The sequence below is a fragment of the Dunckerocampus dactyliophorus genome, chromosome 8 (genome assembly GCF_027744805.1).
Source record: "Dunckerocampus dactyliophorus isolate RoL2022-P2 chromosome 8, RoL_Ddac_1.1, whole genome shotgun sequence".
Taxonomy (NCBI): domain Eukaryota; kingdom Metazoa; phylum Chordata; class Actinopteri; order Syngnathiformes; family Syngnathidae; genus Dunckerocampus; species Dunckerocampus dactyliophorus.
This window is the reverse complement of record NC_072826.1, coordinates 3,467,306-3,490,266: the sequence shown is the minus strand read 5'-3', so window position 1 is coordinate 3,490,266 and position 22,961 is coordinate 3,467,306. Positions and strand designations below refer to the sequence as shown.

The 22,961-nt window shown below is 41.4% G+C and overlaps 1 protein-coding gene across 10 annotated transcripts in view; it reads right to left on the bottom strand.

Annotated features, from left to right (window-relative positions):
• Positions 1 to 22,961, bottom strand: part of cadpsb (Ca2+-dependent activator protein for secretion b) — a 92,424-nt gene that overhangs the window by 40,736 nt on the left and 28,727 nt on the right. For 6 of the 10 annotated variants that reach the window (XM_054783783.1, XM_054783777.1, XM_054783786.1 and 3 more), the window contains exons 4-11: positions 17,320 to 17,400; positions 16,924 to 17,157; positions 12,505 to 12,626; positions 9,637 to 9,748; positions 7,762 to 7,901; positions 7,469 to 7,535; positions 7,288 to 7,396; positions 5,378 to 5,590 (exon numbers count right to left, since the gene is read on the bottom strand). In XM_054783783.1, coding sequence (XP_054639758.1) covers positions 5,378 to 5,590; positions 7,288 to 7,396; positions 7,469 to 7,535; positions 7,762 to 7,901; positions 9,637 to 9,748; positions 12,505 to 12,626; positions 16,924 to 17,157; positions 17,320 to 17,400 — 1,078 coding nt within the window. Of the gene's footprint in view, positions 1 to 2,694; positions 2,707 to 5,377; positions 5,591 to 7,287; positions 7,397 to 7,468; positions 7,536 to 7,761; positions 7,902 to 9,636; positions 9,749 to 12,504; positions 12,627 to 16,923; positions 17,158 to 17,319; positions 17,401 to 22,961 lie in introns of all 10 variants that reach the window. The other 4 variants (XM_054783782.1, XM_054783776.1, XM_054783778.1 and 1 more) reach the window with 1 other exon arrangement.

Below are 22,961 nucleotides of genomic sequence, written 5' to 3'. Positions count from 1 at the left end.
CCAACTCTTGACAAAGCAAAAAAGAAACAAGCAAATTGAGCCCTCTGCAGTAAAGCAGCGTAAGCCGCACATTGACTCCACTCTCGGGGTGTAACGGTACGCCGTAATCAGGGTTGGGTACGCACCTCACTTTTGGCAATGAACAATGGCATGAACAGAGTGAACCCTTTTAGTCATACAGTCTCTTTGTCTCGGTGCGTGGAGGCGGGGCCGCTAGCATACATACAGAGTGCAGAAGAGTGTAACGTAGTAGAAATGAAACGATTAGATTGCAATATATTGTCATATAATTTATATATAATTTATATATATTTATATTTTTCATATTTTTTTAAGTAATGTCAAAATCTAGTCTCGTGTCGTAGACCCGATCTCGTGTATCATCTCGTCTCCTGAACTGAGTGTCTTGTGACACCACTACTAGCAGGTAACTTTCCAGGTAGGTATTCATACGCCACAAATGGATATGTTCGACTTCGCTCATAAACACATTATAATGGGACTGTCTGTCATTGGAACTCTGCCTCTTAACACACCTCCAACGCACCTTGTCTGACAGAGAATATGAAGACATACCATGACGGAATAGTGTTGCCAGTTTAGCAATTCCCGATTCTGTTCTTCAAAAACACCACTACCAGCAAATCTAGCAACTTTTTCTTGCCTTATTGGACACTTTTGGAAACTCGGTACTGTCGTTCCCTATTTCTACTGAACTCCACTTGTTTTTGTGTTTTTGCTAGGGCTGTTGGAAATTTCCTTTAACGGCACTATTTTTTACGATTAACGTGCACACGTCCTGTTTGACCCTCGGCCCACACCGTAGTTTGAGGAACCACACCAGCGTGGCAGTTGACGTGGAGCCACAAGCGGGAACAAATATTGAGCAGAAATGGAGAAGGAAAGTTATTTGTATTTGTATCTACTGTCGCTGTGAGTTGAGTTGTCCCGCACTCTCAAATGCCAGAGAGAAGGTACTGGAGCACTGCAGTTATGTTTTTATTGTCATTTATACAGTGGTACCTTGGTATACAAGTGTCCCAACTAAGTCTTCTTTAGATGCAAGCCATCTCTCGACTGATTTTTTTTGCTTTGAACTGCAAGCTAAAATTTGCTTTATGAGCTGCTAGCTGCCGGCAGGCACAGCTGAGGACAGCTATTTGGGAGCTTGTATCAACGTCACAAAGGCGGAAGTGAGCTAACGCACACACAAACCTCAATGAGATGGCAGTAAAGACTCGCGAGGGAATTTATTAGCGTTATTATTATTTTTTATTAACGATGAATTACATTTAGTGCTTGAAGTGATGTGTTTGTCAAAGAGAACAAAATAAAACTTGCAAGACCCGTGGTGTCACACCTCCACACCGCTGAAGTGGCCAGACTAAAAAAAGTGTGTTAAAGCGTGTGTTTGGAAGGGGGAGTACAAGCTAAAGCCCGACTGTACGACATTTTATGGGTGCGGTCCGACTTCTAGAAACTACTGACTGTTCTTGAGCACTTTATTTTTTGCAATTTATCAATATTTATTTTTCTAACACCCTGTTTTCATTTCATTTAGTTGTTGGGTGTTTTTGCAAACCTTTATTTGTAATGTTAGTCAGAATGATATTTTGTGAGATGATTTGCTTGAAGAGAATGATATTTGAGTGATGGACAGTTTACTTTACCAACGTCTACTTCTTGTACATCGTGTTTGTTTTTTATACATTCAGGTACATTTTGTTGTGTTTAATAAATAAAAATCTACATAAAGCAAACATATTATCCAGTCTCATGTTGATAGGTGCATGAAAAACTTAAAAACAATTTTTTCCAAAGGTACACTTATTATAGAAAAATAAACTTCTTTCTATCCGTGATTAATTATGGACAAAATGTGATTAATTGTGATTGAATATTTTAATCGATTGACAGCCCTAGTTTTTACGTATGTCACTGGGAAGGCCAAGTGCTCCCAAACAGGAGAGTTGAACGACAGACCAGGGTTTTCAAGCTCTATCACAGACTGGCTGGGCTGCACTGGATTTTTTTTACCAAGTACCCGTGTGACTATGTCGAGAGGCAGTTACACTTCCTCTCTTCGCTTAATGTGAACCGTGTGGGAACTTGATATGCCTCTGTGTCATAAAAAAAATGTCCATACAGAAAAACCCAATTACCAACCCATGGAACCGTTACACCCCTACTCCACTCGCACCCTTACATAAAATGAATTCCATACGTTCTATAGATCTAATATTAAAGGTTTGTTTATGACACCATATCAATAATGCATGTGAATATTTAATATTTCAGCCCAATCTGTCTTCCATATTGCTTTACTCTTGAGGGATCAGGTCACCAATGTGAGCAAAGAGAGAAGGCAATTATGCAGGAACAACTCTAATATCCACTTTAACCAAATACTAAGCCAAATAATAAGAATACGTTCTGAGAATAAAGACATGCATCCTAAACTGGCACGAATGGATGCGTCTAATTTGATCCTCAAGTGGAGGTTGTCAAAAAAAAAAAAAAGTTTTCAACTAAGATCTAAAGACATGAAGCGAGACGTGAAGAAGGAGCAGAGGGAGAAGAAGAAGGAAGAGGAAGAAGAAGAGAGAGAAATAGAGGCAGAGAGAAAGAACGTTGCATTTGTCAGATAATCGTCGGGGATTATCTGAGCTGTGCCGGCTACAGGGAAGCACTTACCCTTGAGTCCAGCTAGAAGACAGCAGGGTAAGAAGGGACAAACCAGAATAACATAAAGACTAGCAACAAGGCTGGAGGAGAGCAATCACGAGAGACCCTGACTGACGGAGCAGCTTTGGCGGCATTACTGAAGAAGGGTAGACAGGCAAAGCATGAAGAAGAAAACACAACTGAGAAGAAGAAAATAACAACAACAACAAGAACAACAAAAACAACAACCGATGCCGACACGAGACCCCGTGGCGTGTGAGTACATGTGAGGACGTGTGACAGCAGACGCCGAGGCGGATTGAAGAAAGAACGAGGAAGACAAAGATAGAGGAAGAAAGAGTTTACCATCCCCGTCACTCCAATGTAGTGGTTTGTTGTGTGGATTCATGGTCAGTACTTAAGGAGTGGAGAGCTACACGTTAAGTACTGCCCAAGTGGCAAACACACTTATACCTGATGAAACTGTCAAGAAGAAGGTCCTGGAAAGGTTAACAGACAGACTGTGATTACAAGCATCACACATGAAGCTTTGCAAAGATGTCTAAGGGAATGTTTGTAAGGGAAAACGTCAAAACGGCCGACAAAATACACTGTAATGTGCATGCCAGGCCATTAGATGGCAATGAAACTTTGTAAAGAAACATGGTGTTCATGTTCATCAAACTACTTCTTCTCCTGGGTTGTTAGGAATGGACTATTTTCTACTCTGTGTTAGATAAGCACATTGCCGTACTTTGTCTGAAACAGAGTGGAAAGTATTCCATTCCTAACAGTATCAAATCCTAGAACGTATTTTGAATACCTTCTATTTGTGTAAAGTTTAACTTCTATAAGTAACGCATTACTGTAGCGGTGTAGTACTTTGCTAAAAAGAAACAACTGTCTCAGCATCCAACAACACAACACTGTTTGGGGTATGGCTACACTGAACACTGAACACTTTCAACGCATTTGAATGCCCTCAACTTTCACAATCACCGTTTTTTAAGTTCTTACACATAAAAAATGACTCTACAGGTCATCGGAGCATAGGTGGAATTTAAAAAATGAAAACAGAAAAAACTGAAAAAAATAAAACGGAATTTGGGAAAAAAAAAAACAAAAAACGGATGTGGTAGGGCCCTAAAATATGGTGGCCAACAGCGGCAAAGCCTCATCAACGTCCAAACGCTCCACACACTCCAAACACAGAAATGATCCAAAACAAAAACCCACAAACACCATAAAACAATGGGGTAGATGCTGCAAATTTAAAAATATTGCACTGCAATCACATAAACGCTGCAGGATCCAAAACAAATGCCAAAGAAAAATGCTGCAAATGCCAAAAACAGGCACATTGTAGGTCACTGTTTTTGATTCTGTAGCGTTAATGTGATTGCAGCATTTCCCCGTTGCATGTGTTTTATGGTGTGTGTGTGTGTGTGTGTTTTTGATTTTGGATAATATTTGTATTTGGAGCATGTGGATGTTGCTGCAAGTCACAAAGATGGTAGCTCTATTACCTGTAACAATGTCATCAAAACATCTTTACAAAATGGAAAAAACAATATCTGTGGTCAATTTTTCAGTTCATTTCCACAATTTTAGCAAGCGTTTGTCGAAACAACAGCGGATTCGATAAGACGGAAACTGTAATAAAGATCCAATCAGAACCTTCCCAGGACTTTTGTTTAGCGCTGCAGAGGAGTCAGGAGGATGACGTTATGTTATGATCCCAGTGCCATTCAAGACCACCGGGGGGTGAAACATGTTTGCGTTGGTGTGCCACAATGTTTCAGGGAAGGGCTTGACAGGGGTGGTGAGGTCGGTGCCGCTGTGGCGAGGCTTTGAATGGCGACAGCTGGCGTCAGAGGAGTCAACTAACCACAAGAACGACCACATACTGGACAAAGAAACCAATGGAGAAACAACATAGAATTTATGTGATAGGGTTTAGGAAGAAGAGAGCCAATTCATGTCAATTCATGTGGTTAACATGAGAAATAAATTCATTTTGTAGCCTGGGAGTTGGGTTTAAAGAATGCCAAAGGTTTTTTCTTTTTTCTTGTCTTTTCGATATCGTATTCTGAATAGCAGGATCCAATAAAATGGAGTATAACGTGGTATTCCCAATACATTAGTGGGTCCGAAATTTCCGTATTGGTGTTATGCACTGAGCCAACTGAGGATGAGAAGATTAGTTTAAATTTGCTTTTAATTTCAAATAGAGCGATTTGGGGTGGGGGGGCACAAGAGAAGAGAATTGGGTACAGATGTCACATGACAGTCTTACCTTCACTTTGCAACCTGACATGTTGGCTTGCAGCAGTATACTGGTTAAAAACATGGCTGGCCACCATTCAGCGAATAAAACAGGCCTATGGTTAGGAACATGAGCAGCACACGCTGACATCAGCTTGAATTCCACCCCAGCAGGCTTGAATGTTCAGATCTTTCCCTGGTTGGTTGTTGCTTGTGAACTGATGGGATAGCGTATGGGATTTTGCACTTTGGGAGTCGCTGAAGTGAATGAGTGGTCCGATACTTGAGATGTCAAGGTGTGTGTGTGCGTGCGTGCTTGTGTGTTAGTTTTACCAGCACGTTCGCAAGTGTGGAGCGCATGGTGTGAGACATTTATGAGCCGTCAGGGTGTCGTGGATGGAAACTGCCTAGGGTCTAATGTCAGCGTGCTGTGCTCCGGCCTACTTACAGAACTGAGAGATGGGAGCATCCATTTGGGCCGAGGTACCCCCTTTGGAGTTGAGTTTCTGGACCTGAGTGGGTGGGACGGGCTTGTGGGACTGGCCGGTAGCGCGATACATGGCCTGGACCCACAGGATGCGGTCCTGCTCGTCATCGCTGGCGAAGATGACGGTGTCGCCCTCCTTCACTGCGTTGAAGAAAGCCCTGCCGCCGTCCAAGCCTGAGAGAACAGACATTTTCAGATATGGAGCGCTTTGCTGACCAGTACCTACTGGTGCTGTAAGCTTTTTCACTCTCTATCCAACTTCAGTCCCTCTGCTCTCCAGTCTCTCCACCTCAACCCAACAGAGTCTGGGTTCTGTCACCAAGCGCTTGTTCGTGTAGTTGGGTTTCTTTTACATATGAGCAGTGTGTTTGTGGCAGCCCTTTTATTTTTAGTCTTGGTCTTTTTAGTTTTTGGATGAAAATGCTTCTTGTTTTAGTCACATTTTAGTCATTTCTGTATGTGATTGATCGCTTTAGTTCAGATTGAGCCGTTGAAAACTCCAAAAAAGTTTTAGTCGACAAAAACTAAAAACATTTTAGTCTAGTTTTCGTCAGTTTTAGTTCATTTTAAAAATATATACAGTATATAATGACATCAATACGTATTTAAAATTGGATGAGAAAAAAAACAAAGAAGATGCAATTAGTCGCTCTGTATACTAAGTACACCTGTAAACATCTCCAGGTGAATGAACATGTAGTTATACCATACTGTATATCACAAAACATAATACCTGCACAAATGTCATGCATTTAAAACGTCTGATAGACCCGGGTCCCCAACCTCCGGGCCGAACCGGGACACAGGCAAACGTTCAGGTGCCAAAAAAAAATACACTTAAAAAAAATTGATAAATAACTACATCAAATTTTATGTGAATGCATATACATTTAGGAAACATGGGCCATTATTTTATATAAAAAATAATATAGTTACAAATAGTTTTTGCACATGACACCTATTCCGCCTAGAAACCCGCTATTAAAACACCTCCAAAAACCTCCAAAAACCTTTTAGCATTTCATATCCATGCTGTAACTATGTAGTAACAGGCACATTCATGAAAACATGTAATACAGTATTTTGCCATACTTTGGTCATTTTAGGCATTCCAGGAACTTCCTTCCTGGGCACACTGGTTTCACATAGCAGCATAGAAAGGAACGCTACACCTGGCGTCAAAAACAAAAACACAGCGGATGTGGCGGCAGCTCCAACTTGTAGCGTTACCTGTCGCTAGTGGCCTGAGGAATTGTGAGCGACTGTGAAAAAATGATTCATGAGATGTATTCCATTGTAACCTTCATGTTCAAATAAACTGATACCAAACCAAACCAAACCAAACCAAACCAAATCTTGTAGCTAGCCGGTGTGCTGTGGCGAGGTGTCACTCCACCAGTACAGTAGTTCTTTCACGTAACAATGTTAATAACAATAATAATAAGAATGTGCTGCAGCTTGGTTAATATGCAGGTCACATTATGTTAATGCAGCGTTGTTGGCGGTTTTTTCAGAGGGATTTATTGGCAGAATAGGTGCGTCCCTTTATATGCATTCTTGGCTGTGCTTTTTCTTTTATCTGTTTTTATATCCTTACAATCCACAGAAAAGAGAAACGCGTGCTTCATGTCTCACATAAGGATTGTGGATGATGGGCAAAATTCCCCCCAAAAGTGCAGTTTTCCTTCTATGCCTCTACAGTATGCAATGACAAATTACCACTAAATAGCATAAAGACAACGACTGCACTGTTTGAGTGGAGTACAGTTTAGCTCTAATAGTGATGAAAGTTGGAGACCTCCGGTTTTAAGTAACAAAATTGACATAACTTGACTTGACTTGACTTGACTTGACCCCAAGTGTTGACTCACCGGGCTGCGGGTCACTGTAATCCACAGTGTAGCCGTCCAGTTGGAGAAGCTCTTGTGGTTCTGATTTCTTCTCTCTGTAGCTGCACATGGCGAACGTATACTGACTCACCTATGGAACAAAGCGTGAGCTATCACCTTGAGTTGTGCTGGTTAAGAATCTAAAATAAGCAGAACATCTCACCTGCACGAGGACGAAGAAACGCTTCTTCCAGCGCTTCCAGACATTCTTCCCAAAAGCCCACAGATACCTGCCAAAAGATCCACCACACATTTAACCAAGATCGGCTTCATTAAAAGCTTCTTTGTTGCACAACAGCTGTCAAAAAGTTCATCCTGGTGTCCACCAGAGGGTGTTGTGTACTTCCCAGTATTTTTCCGTGGTACGTGCTTGGAAACGAGGCCAAGGAGCTGAGCGTTCCATGAGAAAGCATGGACAGCCGACAGCTCACAGGGAGCACCCAGCGGCTTACTCACCCGCAGTGTTTCATGTTTTGGGGTTTGTCCATGCGAATGGCTAGTTTGATCCTGAGGTCTTGGTCAGGGCAAGCCTTGGTCACGGTCATCTTATGCAGCTCGGACTGCTTGGGGCTGTTGGGAGTCGGGTGTAGGACAACCTGCATATAAAAAATATATGAATCTAAATAAATATATTTAAAAAAGGACCAGGAAGTGTTTTATGTGGTGTCTGTTGTGAAAGTGGAGGAATAAAGGAACTGGCGGGAGAGAAACAGGCCAGTGCTTTCTTTCCTCTGCCTCTGTCTAATCGCTCTTTGGTGCATTAAAGAGCTTTGAGGAAGTCTGACTTCCTGCCAGTGGCGCTGCGGTGGGAGATTAGAAGGCCTTGTTACAGCCAAGGTCACCTCTACTTACGGCCAGTATATCACCACCATGCCACCCATAGGAGCGATACGTACTCATTGTACCTTAAAATAACAGCCTTAAAGTCCTTGGGATGGTGTATTGGCTTGCAAGAAGGACAACAGCATCCCTGTCATTGCCATGTCGACCTTGGATAACCTACTTTACTGGCCGGTACCATACCGACGCTTCTAATGTGCGCTTTTCCAAACATTACCACCACTAGACTTTTTTTTAATCTGACTATTTTTGAAGGTTAACACAAGCATTTTTACCACTGCTGTTTTGTACTTATCTCACTGACTGGAAAGTACATTACATTTCACAACTGTAGGGGGGGCCCTTGAGCAAAAAGCCAATCAACTGTACAGTAAGCTCAGCAAGGACATGAACCATTCACTGTTGAATGTATGAAATGTACAATCTAACTTGTGCAATGAAATTAGATACAATGCACAGGCTTGTCCACTAGAAATCTGTTTTTTGGTGTGTTTGCAGTTATGTATCAGTTCTCCGTCACTGAAAACAGTATTTCATATTTTAACATGCCTCGCAGTCAGGAAATCGAGGGTTTGAATCTCCACTAGAGCATGTCTGTCATCCTAAAAACATGTGGTTAATAATCCATTCAGCTCACATGTGTGGCTTGTCAAGAGGCTTAATAGGCAGCATGATTATTGCACAGGAACTGTGCAATAATAAGAGGAACAATAAGCATTACGGGCGTCACAAGATCGTGCAAGATCGTGGGCACTAGGCCTGAGACTGTAATAATTTAATGAATTAATCACATAATAAATTAAAATGAACTCCATAATTTTGCCATCCACAATATATTGCTATGTGCATGCGTGTCTGTTTTTCTCGTCTCCCGCCTCCGAACAGACAGAAAGAGAGTTCACACTGTGCATTGCGTTCACCACCTGGGCAGGCTCTTTGTCTCGGTGGGTGGAGGCGGGGCCGGTAGCATACACACAGTGGGCAGAAGAGCGTAAGGTAGTAGAAATTAAATGAATACGTTGCAATATATTCTTGCCTCGTCTCGTTCTCGTAGACCCAATCTTGTGTATTTCCTCGTGTCTTGTGACACCTCTAATAAGCACTGATTATCTCAGCAAAAAAGTGCTCACTAACACAGATTTGGACACATTTGTGAACTATATCTGAGAGGAAAAGACCTTTGTAGATCTTTGAGTTCAGCCCGTGAAATGAAGTGTTGCATTTCTATTTTTGTAAATAAATATAATGAATGAAAGTATTTCATCAAAAGTGAGAATTATCTGGAATGCAGCTCCTGTATAAGATCTTTTAGCGCAGGTGTACCTAATGTTGTGTCAGTGCACACTAAGCTTTTTGGGTCCGGTGTTTAGGATGGATGACTGTTAATGAGTAACAAAAGACACATTGTTGGAATTAGAGTTAAGGTCGATGCATTTATGTGAGAACCCCGTGGAGACTGATGTGCACGGGTAAGACAAAGACAAGTGTTACCCTGCCCAGCTCTTTGTCCTCCAGCGCCAACACGCCTGTGCTCTCTGTGAACAGTTTCACCTTGACAGCAGGTAGGGGGTGTGTGGTGGTGAAGTCCCCCTGGGTTCCCCAGCTGAAAGACACAACACAGACAACTCAGGAGGGCAGTTTCCATGACAGCGCGATCTCACAACACTGTCACCGTCACGTCATCTCCAACATTATTGACTCCAGTCTGGGAGACGATTTCACGTTTGAATGAAATATGGAAATGTTTGTATTTGTTTCGGATGTGCTGAACTTGTGACACTGAGAAACATCACATTCATAATGGTTACATTTGTACAATTGAACAGGAAAAAGCAGATCTTATTTATTTGTTCACTTTAGGGGTGTACGATAAGTTTTGGGCCGATATGAGGGAATTATTACATCATACCCATAAATCCAATAGCATTAAAAATAACTCGCATAACCATAAATCCAGAGATCAGTTTTTCTCCTGCCTGCGATGTTAACGGCCTGTAGTAACTTTCCCTGAGCTCACCTGTAAAAAGACATTCACTGTTTCAGAAGCATTTCGCGTGCTAGTTGTACCAAATGTTAGGCAATGAGGGGAAAAAACCCCATTGAGCACACAAAAAGGCTTATCAACCACCTGAAACGCCAGATCACGATCACGCCTGGGGCATGTTGTGCCATGTCGTTTGAAAGGTGCAAAAGGTTTGGTTTGCCAGTGACCTCCGTGGCGTCACACTGACTGCTCGGAGCGTGTGCCCGAGTACAGTGCACTTTGCTGGGCCACACCAGGTGGCTCCCTCCGCTCTATACTCTGGTTCTCCTGGTAGTTGTGATATATTTGATTAGGACAAATCAGCAGGTACAGTTGGTCAAATCAAAATTAGTTCCAGTCCTTCTTACCTCCAGGTGTGCACAAACTACACTTAAATCGAAATGTTTAAAAAGTAGATATACAAAGTTATCCGTTACCAGTATCGTATCGGTCCTGAAAAGCAGAAAGTTATTAGTATCGGTTTAAAAAAATATATTGTGAATCTGCAGTTCACTTCTAATAAGAAAAAAAATAAAGAATGGTTCACGATCAATAAAATGCCTCCTTGTCTTTGCAAAAAGTCACTAAAAAGACAGCTTCAATCAAATGAAGGAAAAGTTTGGTTTCTTCTCTGCCACCATCCCATCAATCTGCTGCATAATAAAGATCAGACAGTTTGTTGTTTATAGACACACACTGACACTAATGCTCCATCTTCTTGATGCTTGCTCCAAATGTATTCTGCTATTTATACACCAGACATCAACTTGGCAAGATTTTTTTAAGATCATAATCAACATCCACCTTGTCACACACAGTGACTTAGTGGCTGTACAAGAGCAAGATGCCACAGATTTGCTCCAGTCAGCTAATCTCCTTTGCAGTTTAAATGCATCACAATATGACCCCGATAGCACAGTCATGAATCAACGCTGAGCGGTTGCATAGCATCAGTTTGTAGCTGCAATGCTAACTTTTGACGAGAACTTGGGTGCAGTTTGCAGCTTCATTTTAATTGTGTTGCGTGTGAGACATGAACACATGCGTCTTTCTCTTTTCTGTGCGTTTAAAATATATAAAAAACAGCTAAAAAGAGGCAGCTAAGAATGCACGTAATGGCATGCACCTATTCTGCCTATGAAGCCTTCTGAAAAAAAGAAAACAACAACTCTCTATTAACATAATGTGACCTGCATAATAATCAAGCTACAGCGACATTGTTATTATTATTGTTATTAAGCTTGTTACGTCCAAGAACCACGTGACTGGTGTAGTGACACCTTGATTAGCGACTAGCCGGCTAGCTTCACCACACCCTCGCTCACAATGGATGAATAGGTGTGTCCCATTACGTGCATTAATGAGCTGCCTCTTTTTAGCTGTTTTAATATCTTTAGAACGCACAGAAAAGCGAAAGGCGTGTTCATGCCCGCAAAAAGTGCAGTTGTCCTCTCAGGTGAAATGTATCTCTGCAAAGTAGGTTCCATCCTGCATTGTTTGCACTAAAACTGAAGCCTGGCAGGTGTGACCAACTTTTTCTCCTACTAAGGTTTATTTTTAGACAGCCTTGAGAAAATGTGAGCCCATTTTAGCACCTGCCAGCAGCCTGTAAATCATGCTGCAGATAGGGGTGTAACAGTACATGTCATCGGAATCAGATTTTTTTAGCTTTTAGCTCATTGGCTAGTGCTGCCCGGCTGCTGCTGACAATGTGCGGCCTAAGGTTCGAGCTCGGCGTGTAACCATGGTTACATGTCCAATGCAACAATTAACAATGTCTTCACGCTCGGAATGTTTCATTTCTCATTTGCCTCGCCTTTACTTATTTCATGTCGACAAAGAAGGTGCACTTGAGCAGAGTCGTTGCCGAGAAGCCAGCAATGATTCTGCACGGATCCATTGTGCGGCGTGAAGGTGTCCTTGAGACTCAACCTGAGCTTTATTAATGGATGTGACAGCGCAGCGCTTCCTCCAGAAAGGTAAAACCTTGGGATGCTCCAGCTCAAGCTCAGGGAAAAAAACTTTTTTATTATCAGGCGATATATTTTCTTTACTTTCTCATAAAATCATCTTAAAAGTGCAGGTTTTGCACCTCGTGGTAGTTGCTACTGGATGACTTTAGTGCTGAAATGTGTTAAAATTAAGGTTCTTTAATGGGAACTTATCGAAAGCCTCCTGTTATTTACTGAGACTTTGACACTCTGGAGATATATAGATTATGACGCAGGGCAGATGTACACCACATGTCATTAGATTGTGGCGCTTCCCACCGTATGTTGTGTAGATGAGAGTATGTAGTTTGTGTGCATGCATGTTAGTATGCATGTCTGTCTTACGTTGGCTTGGAGGCTTCTGCTTGGTCAGTCTGGAGCTTCTCCCCGCCCTCCACCTCCATGGTGCAGTAAACAATCCTGTTAGGAGCCAGAGACTTCAGCCCCTGCACCTCCGTGATCACCACCTGGGAAGTACACACTGCATGTCACCCCACACAGCAACAAGGCCAACAAGCACATACCTGACAGCAGGGCTGCGTTCACACTTGCTAGACGTGAGTGATACGACCAATTTTGGTATCAATCAATGTGAATAATTTAACAATATTTAAATCCAACAGCATAAGACAATGTAACAATGTCAAGCTAATAATACAATTACTCAACGTATCCGATCTATGATTTCTTCCTTGAGATTGTAGATAATATAGCAATGTATAATAAATATATACCAGAGGTAGGAACAAGTCTCAAGTAAGTCTCAAGTCTTTAATCGCAGGTCTCAAGTAAAGACGTGCAAGTCCAAGTCAAATCTCAAGTCAAGATAAAACAGGTTGGGTCAAGTCCAAAGTCATAAGCACTATTCAGTGTCTCCCAAATAAAATGCAATTTTAACAACGAAACAATCGATTAACTTGAACAAATACAATGAATGCATTTTGAATGGTTGTATTTTTTAAAAACAATAAAACCAGTGTGACAAGACTTAGTCACAGAAAAAGCGTGCTGACGTAGCATTCAGGATTTAGTGCACACAAATGTAATCCACACATTTGTTGTCTGTTCTTAAACCTGACTGGGCGTTAATAGATGCATTCAAAAAATGTGTTGTCTTGCAGCAAATGACATAATAACGATCACATTAGTTGAATGCTTTCGATGGAGACACAGTTTACTCAAAACACACACTGAAAATCGCAATGTATTTTCAAGTCATCAGAAAAAACTAAGTCAGGTCCCAAGTGCTTGATGTCAAAGTCCAAGTCAAGTTGTAAGCCTTGGGTGATACTGTCAAGTCGAGTCCAAAGTCATCATAATTGTCACTCGAGTCCACACCTGACATGCACAATATCCGAACAACAAAAAACACACGCATATTTGTGATAAGAAACATAGAAGCGAACGGAAAAATATCAATGTCATCACACAAGTATTAACCCAATGGCAGTACTAGCCTGCTAGCAATACTGTCGATATTTGGATAAATCTACCCACCTCGAACAGTTGTACTACGGCGCGAACCAAAAATGTTATAAAAGATACTTAGTGCATACTTTGGTGCGGTTCGCTTAGTGTTCACACTGATATTTTTGTCATGTGACCAGAGGCTGTGTAGTAAGGAACATACCCGTAAAGTAACGGTTACTTGGACAGTTTTCATGACGTATTACGTGACGAAACTGAAATCTGGTTAAATACATATGTTATTTTTATGTTCTGATAGATTTTGGATTTCATGAAAAGCTTGTAAAATACACTTTTAAAGAGCCTAGATGCACACGACACGTGGAATGTACTGTACTAGAGTACCAGGGTACTGAATACCAGTGTAAATGATGAGGAGAACAAACCCATCTGTTTGTGTAGTTAACAGCCTTTGGGCATAGTGTAATCTAGTCCATCAAATATACTGCTGGCCTTTATTAGCTCTGAGAACGTGATGTAAAAAAACAGCAAGAGGGATCTCTTAAATGGATGGTCAGAGACAAATACATTTTACAGAATTTAAATCACACCACCTCACGCATTCTCTTTGTTTAAACAATTTGTCCGTCCGACATATTCAAAGCTGAATAAATGTGTTACTGAATTTATGACCTCCTCCTCTGAGATTTTCACCACCATTTGTGTGTGTTTGCTTGTTTACGCGGACTATTACACTATAGATAAAGTCGAAACATGAACAAAGGAGAACGTTATTGCACTGAGAGGCAGAAAGTGAGGCGGTGACGCATCATCTGGGACAGAGATACACCAACTAAAGAGGACATAAAGCCGGGTGTCGTCTCCTACTGGACTCGTAAAGTCATCTTCGTGTCTCTCCGTTGTCTTATTTCCCTCCCCAAACAGTATATTTACCTCCGCCAAGGAAGTTTGTTTGTTATTTATGGCGATAACAAAAACTCTTTGAAATTGTACAGAGGTGGAAACCAGGGAAGCAAAAAAAATATTTGTTTTTTTTTGTGTTGAACTAATAAAGTGTGGAGCAATGCCGACATGAAGCTGTTAGGTAAATCAACGGGTTTTAATTGCTGCATTTTACTTAATTTTTCAATGAATCATTAGGGCGGTCAAATGATTAAACATTTTCAGCAAATTAATCACAGTTTTGAAATGAATTAATCATGATTAATCACTATTTGCCACCATGTGTTAAATATGTCATTTTTTTCTGTATTTTATGAAGAGAATGATAATATTCATATACATTTATATGTATTAACAGTTCCACATGCACTGAATGTTTAAAACAAGCTGAACGATGTGTCTGCAAATAGTAGCAGAATGACTTGGCGGTATTGTGAACCATGAAGGGTTGTTTGCAGATGTTGGGTGTATAATATAAAGGCCTGCAAGTTGGTGAAACTATGTGATTTGAGGTTTTTTGGCCTTGGGGGAGGTATGTGCTATACTGGGTAAGGCTCTATATTTCTTTATTTGTTTGATATTTAGCCCAAACTTTTAAAAACTACTAAAATACTAATCATTTTACTTAAACTTTCTAGAGGGGTGGGGCACGGCAAAGGTACAATGCATTCAATTTGACCGGTAGGACATTTTTGTAACGTTCACTTGTAACATGGTGAATTATTTCTGCGCACAATATGGTGCTGATTCAAATAAGGATCGTTTAATCTTTGGGTTTTCAAAGTGTGATGCAAGAGACTCCAGGGGAGGCACAGCAGCTGGAGAAAAATTAAGAAAAACATCTTTTTCAAAGCGACTAAGCTAACTTGCTGCACAAACGTCTGAAACTACTACTCATTCATGTCTGCTCTTTTCACTGTTTCACTGTTGTTTGTGCTGTGCAAATATAAAAGAGTCTGTGGTTCACAAGGATCAAAAAGTGCTGAACGATCACAGCACACCGCAACACGTTTGTAAGTAAATTTGTTTAAGATATATTCTCGGTAGATCTGGAAGGAAAGTGAGGTGGCTACAGAGGCCGTTAGACAGTAAACATACAGAATAATTGGACTCAATGGAGCTGCCACCATCCCTCCCACGCACACACAATCAACACATGTGCAGCCCTCAAAATTGTGCAGCATTCATTTCTTGCAGCGTCAACACGCCCGATGAGCTGCAGAAGGAAAAGGAAAAAAAACGTCATCATCTCGCACTCAAGAGCGGAAATATCTCCGCATCATGAGGATGGAGCTGTGATGGCTGTGCTCTTGGTAGCTTGGTCTCAGACAAGCTGATAACAAGATGACTCATAGCCCGCGTTGAAGCGCAGGTAAAGGGGGATTTATGTTGAGTGTCGGCCTGTTATTCACACGCCGTCTGCTCAGCCGTCCAAGGAAGTCTGCTGTCTGTTTCTAAACTTAGTGTGGAGCAGACGAGGAGTCACTATAGGGTTTCTCATTCAGGCTACTGCAGTTCTTAGAAACTACAAACTTGCTTGTTGTTCATTGATTGGTCCGTGCTGGGTGTCAGGTACATAATGGGAGCATAAACAGCACAAAATAAAACAAATGGATAGGTGGATGGAGGAATTTACATAAAAGCTGTGTCTCATTTCAGTGGCTGCTCTCTCTTTTCGAATAAAATCTTTCATAACCACCCTTATCTCAAGATTCTTTCCATTGACCAGTTGTGAAACATATGTCTATATGGCGGCACAAAACCACAGCGATTAAGTGGATTTTACTTTGAAATTCAAATACAAGTGAAAAGTGAAGTGAAATTAGACATCGCAAAATGAAAGTGGAGAAACGCAGATCAATATTGATATTGGCTGAAATACATGACTTCAGTAACGCTAACCTGCCGCCACAAGGACTGCGACTTTAACGCTTTAATTCGTCACACAATAGATAAGGTGTTTGTTTTCAGCACTCCGGGCAACAAGGAACTTTTCTCAGTGCTCTTCTTGCACCAATTGTCACAAAGTTTATTGTCCGATGGAACTGTGGAGAAGAGCATGGGTGTGTGCAAACAGTGCAACAAATACTTACATGTTTAGCACCACAGCACTTCATGCCGATGGTAACCCCTTAATGCAAAACGCATCGCAGCGAGCACGGTGCTAACATTAGCAAACGGTGTAGCCAGCCCAAACGCCACCATATGACAGCGCTCACAGCCAAGATAAGTAAGCCCACGTCTGAATATTTTGCTGGAGAAATGTTTTCAAAACATTAAAATGATTGAGTCTTTTTCAGCCAATTATTGCCAAACATTTTCAATGTCCCACAACTAGTAGCCACAGAATATTGTGTCATGGGGGCAACAGTAGGAAGATGTTCTCAATCATACCTCCAAAGTGAACGACAGGACCACATCAGACTTGGACAGCGTGTTTTCGTCCTCCTGGCCCATGTCGATGATGGAGGTGTTGTGCCCTCGCTTCAGCTTCTGGAGCTTGAACTCTCCCCCCTTGGACACGGGCATGCTCTCCAGATTGGCCATCAGCTGATTGACTGAAGACTTGAGCTCCTCAATGTACATGGCTTCCATCTCTTTCGACACAAACTTGGGGAACTTCCCTCCCTGCAGAGAGAATCAAGAGATCGGAAATGCCAAAGGAGTTCTACAAAACGTGTACCGTGCTGCTTTCTGTGGGCGGCAGGCTCACACATTGACGGTTGCACCTTTCCAGCAGCATAGTAGCTATATAACAAAGGCAAAGTCACCCCGCAGCGTGGAACTCACCCGTGCAATCTGGTCGGCCATCTGAAGACGACCATCCAGTTCTCTTCTGATCTGTGCAGCCTGTTCATCCAAGTTGTCCAACTATTCAGATAAAAACATAGGGGACACTCCATGAGATCACAATCAGAAAATATGTAACACTGTGCTAAGAGGTTCGAGATCACCAATGCTACTGCTACACCATTTTGAGTTTAAAGCAGACATGAACATCAAGGGCACACAAGGATTCCATTATTATTTGTTCATGTATGTGTTTTTCCTCTTTATTCATTCAGTCTTGGATCAATATCGATGGTAGTGGTAAAGGTAACATCGGCCGACAGGCTAAAGACAAAGAAAACCTGTGGTTTTGGAACAAGAGTGATGAACAAGAGCAAAGTGGATGAGGAAGAAAAGAGCAGCTGACGTAATAACATTGTTATTCTGTATGTGTCGAGTCCACCTAAGAAACTCTGAAGAATTTGGAACCAACACAACATTCCGGTACACTTCAAGTCTGGTATGAGTTGTGCTTGAGTGCTTGTTAATGGAATGGGTGTCATTTTAGGATGGCCGCTGACTTCGTGAAGGTTGTGCGTGAAATAGGGACGACAGCCACGGCTGCACGAGGCACTCAGATAGCTATCTCACTTAGCAACAGTCAAACCACATTTCCACACACATCACACTTCCGGCCTTCAAAATAAGAGTGGCACATATCCTGTCTAAAAGTGGTAATAAAGTAAGGGTGTCATAAAAAATAGCTTAAAGCAATTGCAACTGCAACTACGTCTTGTTTGACCACAGGCACGGATATGATCATCTGTTGAAGATGTTGTAGCAATGAAAAGTTTGAAAAGTTAGCAAAGCGTTTCTGAAATACTAGGAAAAATTGTCCAGTGATGTATTGCAATAAATCAGGAGTCGGAAAACTGCGGCCTGCGAGTCACATCAGGCCCGCCAAGTGTCTTAATCAGGCCCACCGAGCATTTCTAAATTCCTTTTTTTAACCATTAACATGGAAACTGTAGCCGGCAACGTGACTTGCGGTGCTATTGTGGTACGCTTGAGTTGCCAAAATGATGCAATCTGTAGTTTGTACAAAAAAGTTGTCCAAACAACACACACGACGCACAAAGTAACCGACCTATTGCACCATTTGGGCATACAAACAAATATCTATGCACGATACCCATACCCAAAAAAACACATATATTCCCTGCCGCAAGGCATGCTGGGTAGCTTGTGGTCCTCTTTTTCCCAACATTTTGCCGTGTTTGTCGCATTTTTGCTTGATTACAAAATATGTTAAGGTCGTCAGAGAAGTAAACAAGGAGGAGTTAACATATTCTTGATAGCCAATGTTTTATTGTTCATAGTTTATATTGTTGTTGCAGTTGGACTACCCAGCATGCCTTGCGGGCATTTGGAAGTAACATTTTTAAGTTACATGTTCAGTGCTTATTTGTTGATTTATGTGATGTGATTTTTTACATTTATTTAATTCATTTTATTCACTGACACAAAAACTGCACACACACAATCTATGGTGATAAAATGAGTGTAAGAAATAAAACGGAATTTGAGAAAAAACAATTTAATACCACTCAACAAAAATAAATTGAAAATTGTATAATTGTTAGTCCATGTGATCGGTATCGGATGATCTCACCCATTGATGATCGGTATCAGAATTGGCAGCATAAAACCTGGATCGGCGACTCTTGTCCCAACTAAATGGAAAACTAACGCGTGTGAGTCTTGGTATTCTTCTGCTTCCATGTACGGTACCTTTAGGAATAACTGGCCTGCTTTGCTCTGACATGTCGTTGCTTTCCGGGATCACCCTGGAATATTGCATGAAACATATTCATCTGCGCAATGCAAATGTGTTTAACTCATTTTACGTCTCAAAATGTAATGTCCTGTAACAAGATAAAACTATCAAATTGACCACACTCGCGACTGCGGATCGAAACAAACGCAGCCATTAAAAAAGAATGGATGACTGTTTGTGTACGGGGGCGTGAAAGGGCTGCAGTCTTGTTGCAAGAGGCTGTAGTCATAGCAGCATGTAGCGATAGCCAGCTTGACGAGATGAGAATGAAAGGAAAATCCATCACTCCCTCCCAGGCACCGTGCTGCCATCGCCATAGAGAACAATGAAAGGGACCTCTCTCTGAATTGTTCTTTTTCCTGTTGATTTGAGAGGGCGTGGGTATAAAATAAGATCACAAAAAAAGGAAGCTTTGACTGAAATGAGAGCGGTGGCAGTCAAAGAGAGCAAACATGTTTGAGAGAAGCTGCCCTGGAGGAATGAAAAGCAGATAAATTCATGGCTCTCGCTCATCAATAATGAATGGGAATCTTAAATTAGCTGACGCGGGGAAATAGACGAGAGGGCTGATGTCTCTTTCTGGCATCCTCAGTCTGTACGTTTTTCTGCTTCACTTTTTCTCCCGTTTGTCAAATGCGATTGGGGGCCGACGGCAGAGGATGCTCGCCTTCAAGAGACACATTTTGCTGCACTCAGAGCCCCAAAACATTTCCATGTGGGGTTTAAGTCAATAAAAAATAAAGTTCACCTTGACTCACCAGTGACTTGATTCCCCATCAAAATTGAGTTTCGGGTCAATAAAAGCTCAGATCCTTAGAAGACAGCAGACATTTTAATCGTTTTCTCCTTCTACTTATCAACTACCGTGGAATGCTCATGCCCTCCAAAGGACTGGAGTTTCACTCTTCGTAAAACCTGTAATTACTGTACAGCTGGAGTGAAAAGAACATAGCGTGTTAATTGGACGCAGGCGATAAATGGAAAAAGGCTGTTATTTCCTCCATTTGGAAAATCATTATTATATTGATTATTATTCATTATAAATATAAACTGTTATAATATAACGCCTTTTTCAGCTTTAGTAATGATTTGGAGTGCATGAAAAAGGGAAACAAAAATGTCGCTGTCTTTGACAAAATTGTCATTTATTAAAAAGTACAGTGGAACCTCGGTTAGTGTCCGCCCCGGTTAGCGTCAAAAATTTACATCGCAATTTTGCCTTGGTTTGCATGCATTCTCCGGTTAGCGTACTGCGTGAGTCCAACTGTGTTCTTAATGTCTTTTTTATTACAAAACACTGTTAACAACCTATTAGCTAGCTAAACAAAATAGCAACCACATTATGTCGCCCATCTGTGATGACGGCAGTGGTTGACGCTCCAAGATCAACCACCGCCACCTCCCTGTTTTCAATCACATCAAGAATCATGTCTTCAGTGAAGGTAAAAGTAACCTTAAAAGTTCATTTATCCCTTTCATTCAACATTTCTATGTATTCATATGCATTACGAATTGTTTTCTGCAGCAGCAACACAACCAATCTTGCAATGGCGGTAAGGAGCAAGCTGCTCAGCCAATGTTAATGTTAATGCCAATGTGTTTTCAACCCATTTACATTGAATAGAGGCTAACAGGAGGGATAAAGAGATAGGAGGGAGGAATCTACTATTACTTGTGACTGCTCTTCTTCATTCATTTGTTTTTGTCACTTTATTAGAATCGATAGATCAAATCAGATTACAGTAGGTCGGATTTGGGTGTGCCACTGAATGATAATCAGGCTTCTTGCCAACACATTACTAAATGCGAGAGACATATACATACAATACCACAAAATAACTTTAAATGGAAGTGATATGAAAATAAAATAGCCAATGCTATAAAATGGCAAAGTGCAAATCATCCAAAATTCTGGGACTATTTAAAGGGAAGTGCACTGTGTTTGGAATTTTGCTCATCATCCACAATCCTTCTGTGAGACATGAACACACATCTTTCTCTTTTCTGTGCATTTCAAAGATAGAAAAACAGATAAAAAGACACAGCACATTAATTGGAAGCACCCGTTCTGCCTACAAAGCCTGCTATTAAAACACCTCCAACACGGTTTTATGGTTTTTATATCCATGTTGGGAGCATGTAACAGGTACATTCATGATAACATGTACTACTTACAGTGTTGTGCCATATTTAAGCAATACCGGTGTGTGGAGAAGCTAGTTGCTAGCCGGCTAGTAGCTAGGCGGTGTGGTGTGGCGAGGTGTCACTACGCCAGTAACGTAGTTCTTAATAATGTTAATAACAACGATAATAACAACGCACAGGAAAGAGAAATTCAGTGCGGATCCAAAATGCGCTCCACTAAGAGCGTTGTGGGGTATTTTTCAGCTGCACTACGCAGGTCAAAAAGTGACTGCGTAAATATGTGCACATCATGTCTGCCAGGTGGCATGCCAAACAGGCGAGAGTGAGTGTCAACTGTCTAGTAGTGAGTTGGCAGTGCAAGCCAGTGAAGGAGCACTCTGCTGCACAACCCAGAGTTCCTGTTTAGTAGAGCACGTAATCAGACGTTGCCACCAGCTGCAGGAAAATGTCTGCACTTGCAGCACTTGCAGCACTTGCAGCACAGCAGCACAGCAGCGTTGAGTGCTGTTGTGCAGCAGAGTGACACTTGCACAAGAGGCCAGAGCATCCTGCAGAGGAGAGAGTCTTCTTTGTCATGTCCAATATGACAAAAGTACCCTCAACCTGACCGGTGAGTTACTCTCTTTCTTTTCCCTCACGGTGCAGGCCATCCTGCGCTGCCTGTCAAAACACTCTCATGGACGACAGCCGATCCACGCGTCCCCAAAGGAAATACTCGTGCCGTGAATGGAGAAAAGCAGCAAGTCAGTGTATGACGGCATCTGACGTAGCATTTAGAATCAGCTAAGGGCCTGCTCTTCCTTTTCAAAACCACCCAAAATATAAGGCTGGCTAACCTTTTGTTTTGTTGGGTGAACTTGCAGCATATTTGCAATGCAAGTGTTTTTTTGTGTTTTTGGCATTTGCAGCATTTTCCCATTGCATTTGTTTTATGGTGTTGGTGTGCTTTTGGTTTTGGGTCATTTGGACGTATACTGCACGTTTGCCCCCCTCAGCCGCCTTACGCAGAAGCACTAGTGCTGTCAAATGACGGTTTTCAAATGAATTAATCATGATTAATCAACATTAACCATTAAGCAACATATAGTTGTATGTATTAACAGCTCCAAATGACCTGGAAATTTAAATCAAGCTAAAAGATAGCACACGTGTCTGATTACCTAACACAAGTTTCTTTCATAGCGGCACACTTGAACCACACTTTAACCGTGTTATTACGAGCCTTGAAGGACTGCGTTCAAAGACACCACGTCATTTAAGATGACTTCGTTTTGAGAGGGATTTTTTTCTGGGATTTCCGAGCATACTTAAATGCGGTTAAATGTGGCGATACCGATCAGATACCGATACTTTAATGGGGAAATTTGATAACGTACTGCATTTCATATAATAGCATAAAAAATACACGACCCTAATCCTAACCACTACTCATTAGTTCCTCATTAGTTCTTCATTAGTTCCTCAGTAAGTACTGTAAATGTATGTGCCTTAGTCATTAGTTCCTCATTAGTTCCTCAATAAATACTGTATTTTTGTGTACCTTATTGTGTGTGAGCCAAATAACTAATATAAAAAAACAAATATTATACAAATTAATATACAAAACTAATATATACAGTATATATATATATTCGTACTGCTGTTAATGTGTTGAGGTCAGAATAAAGTTCTAAAATAGTTC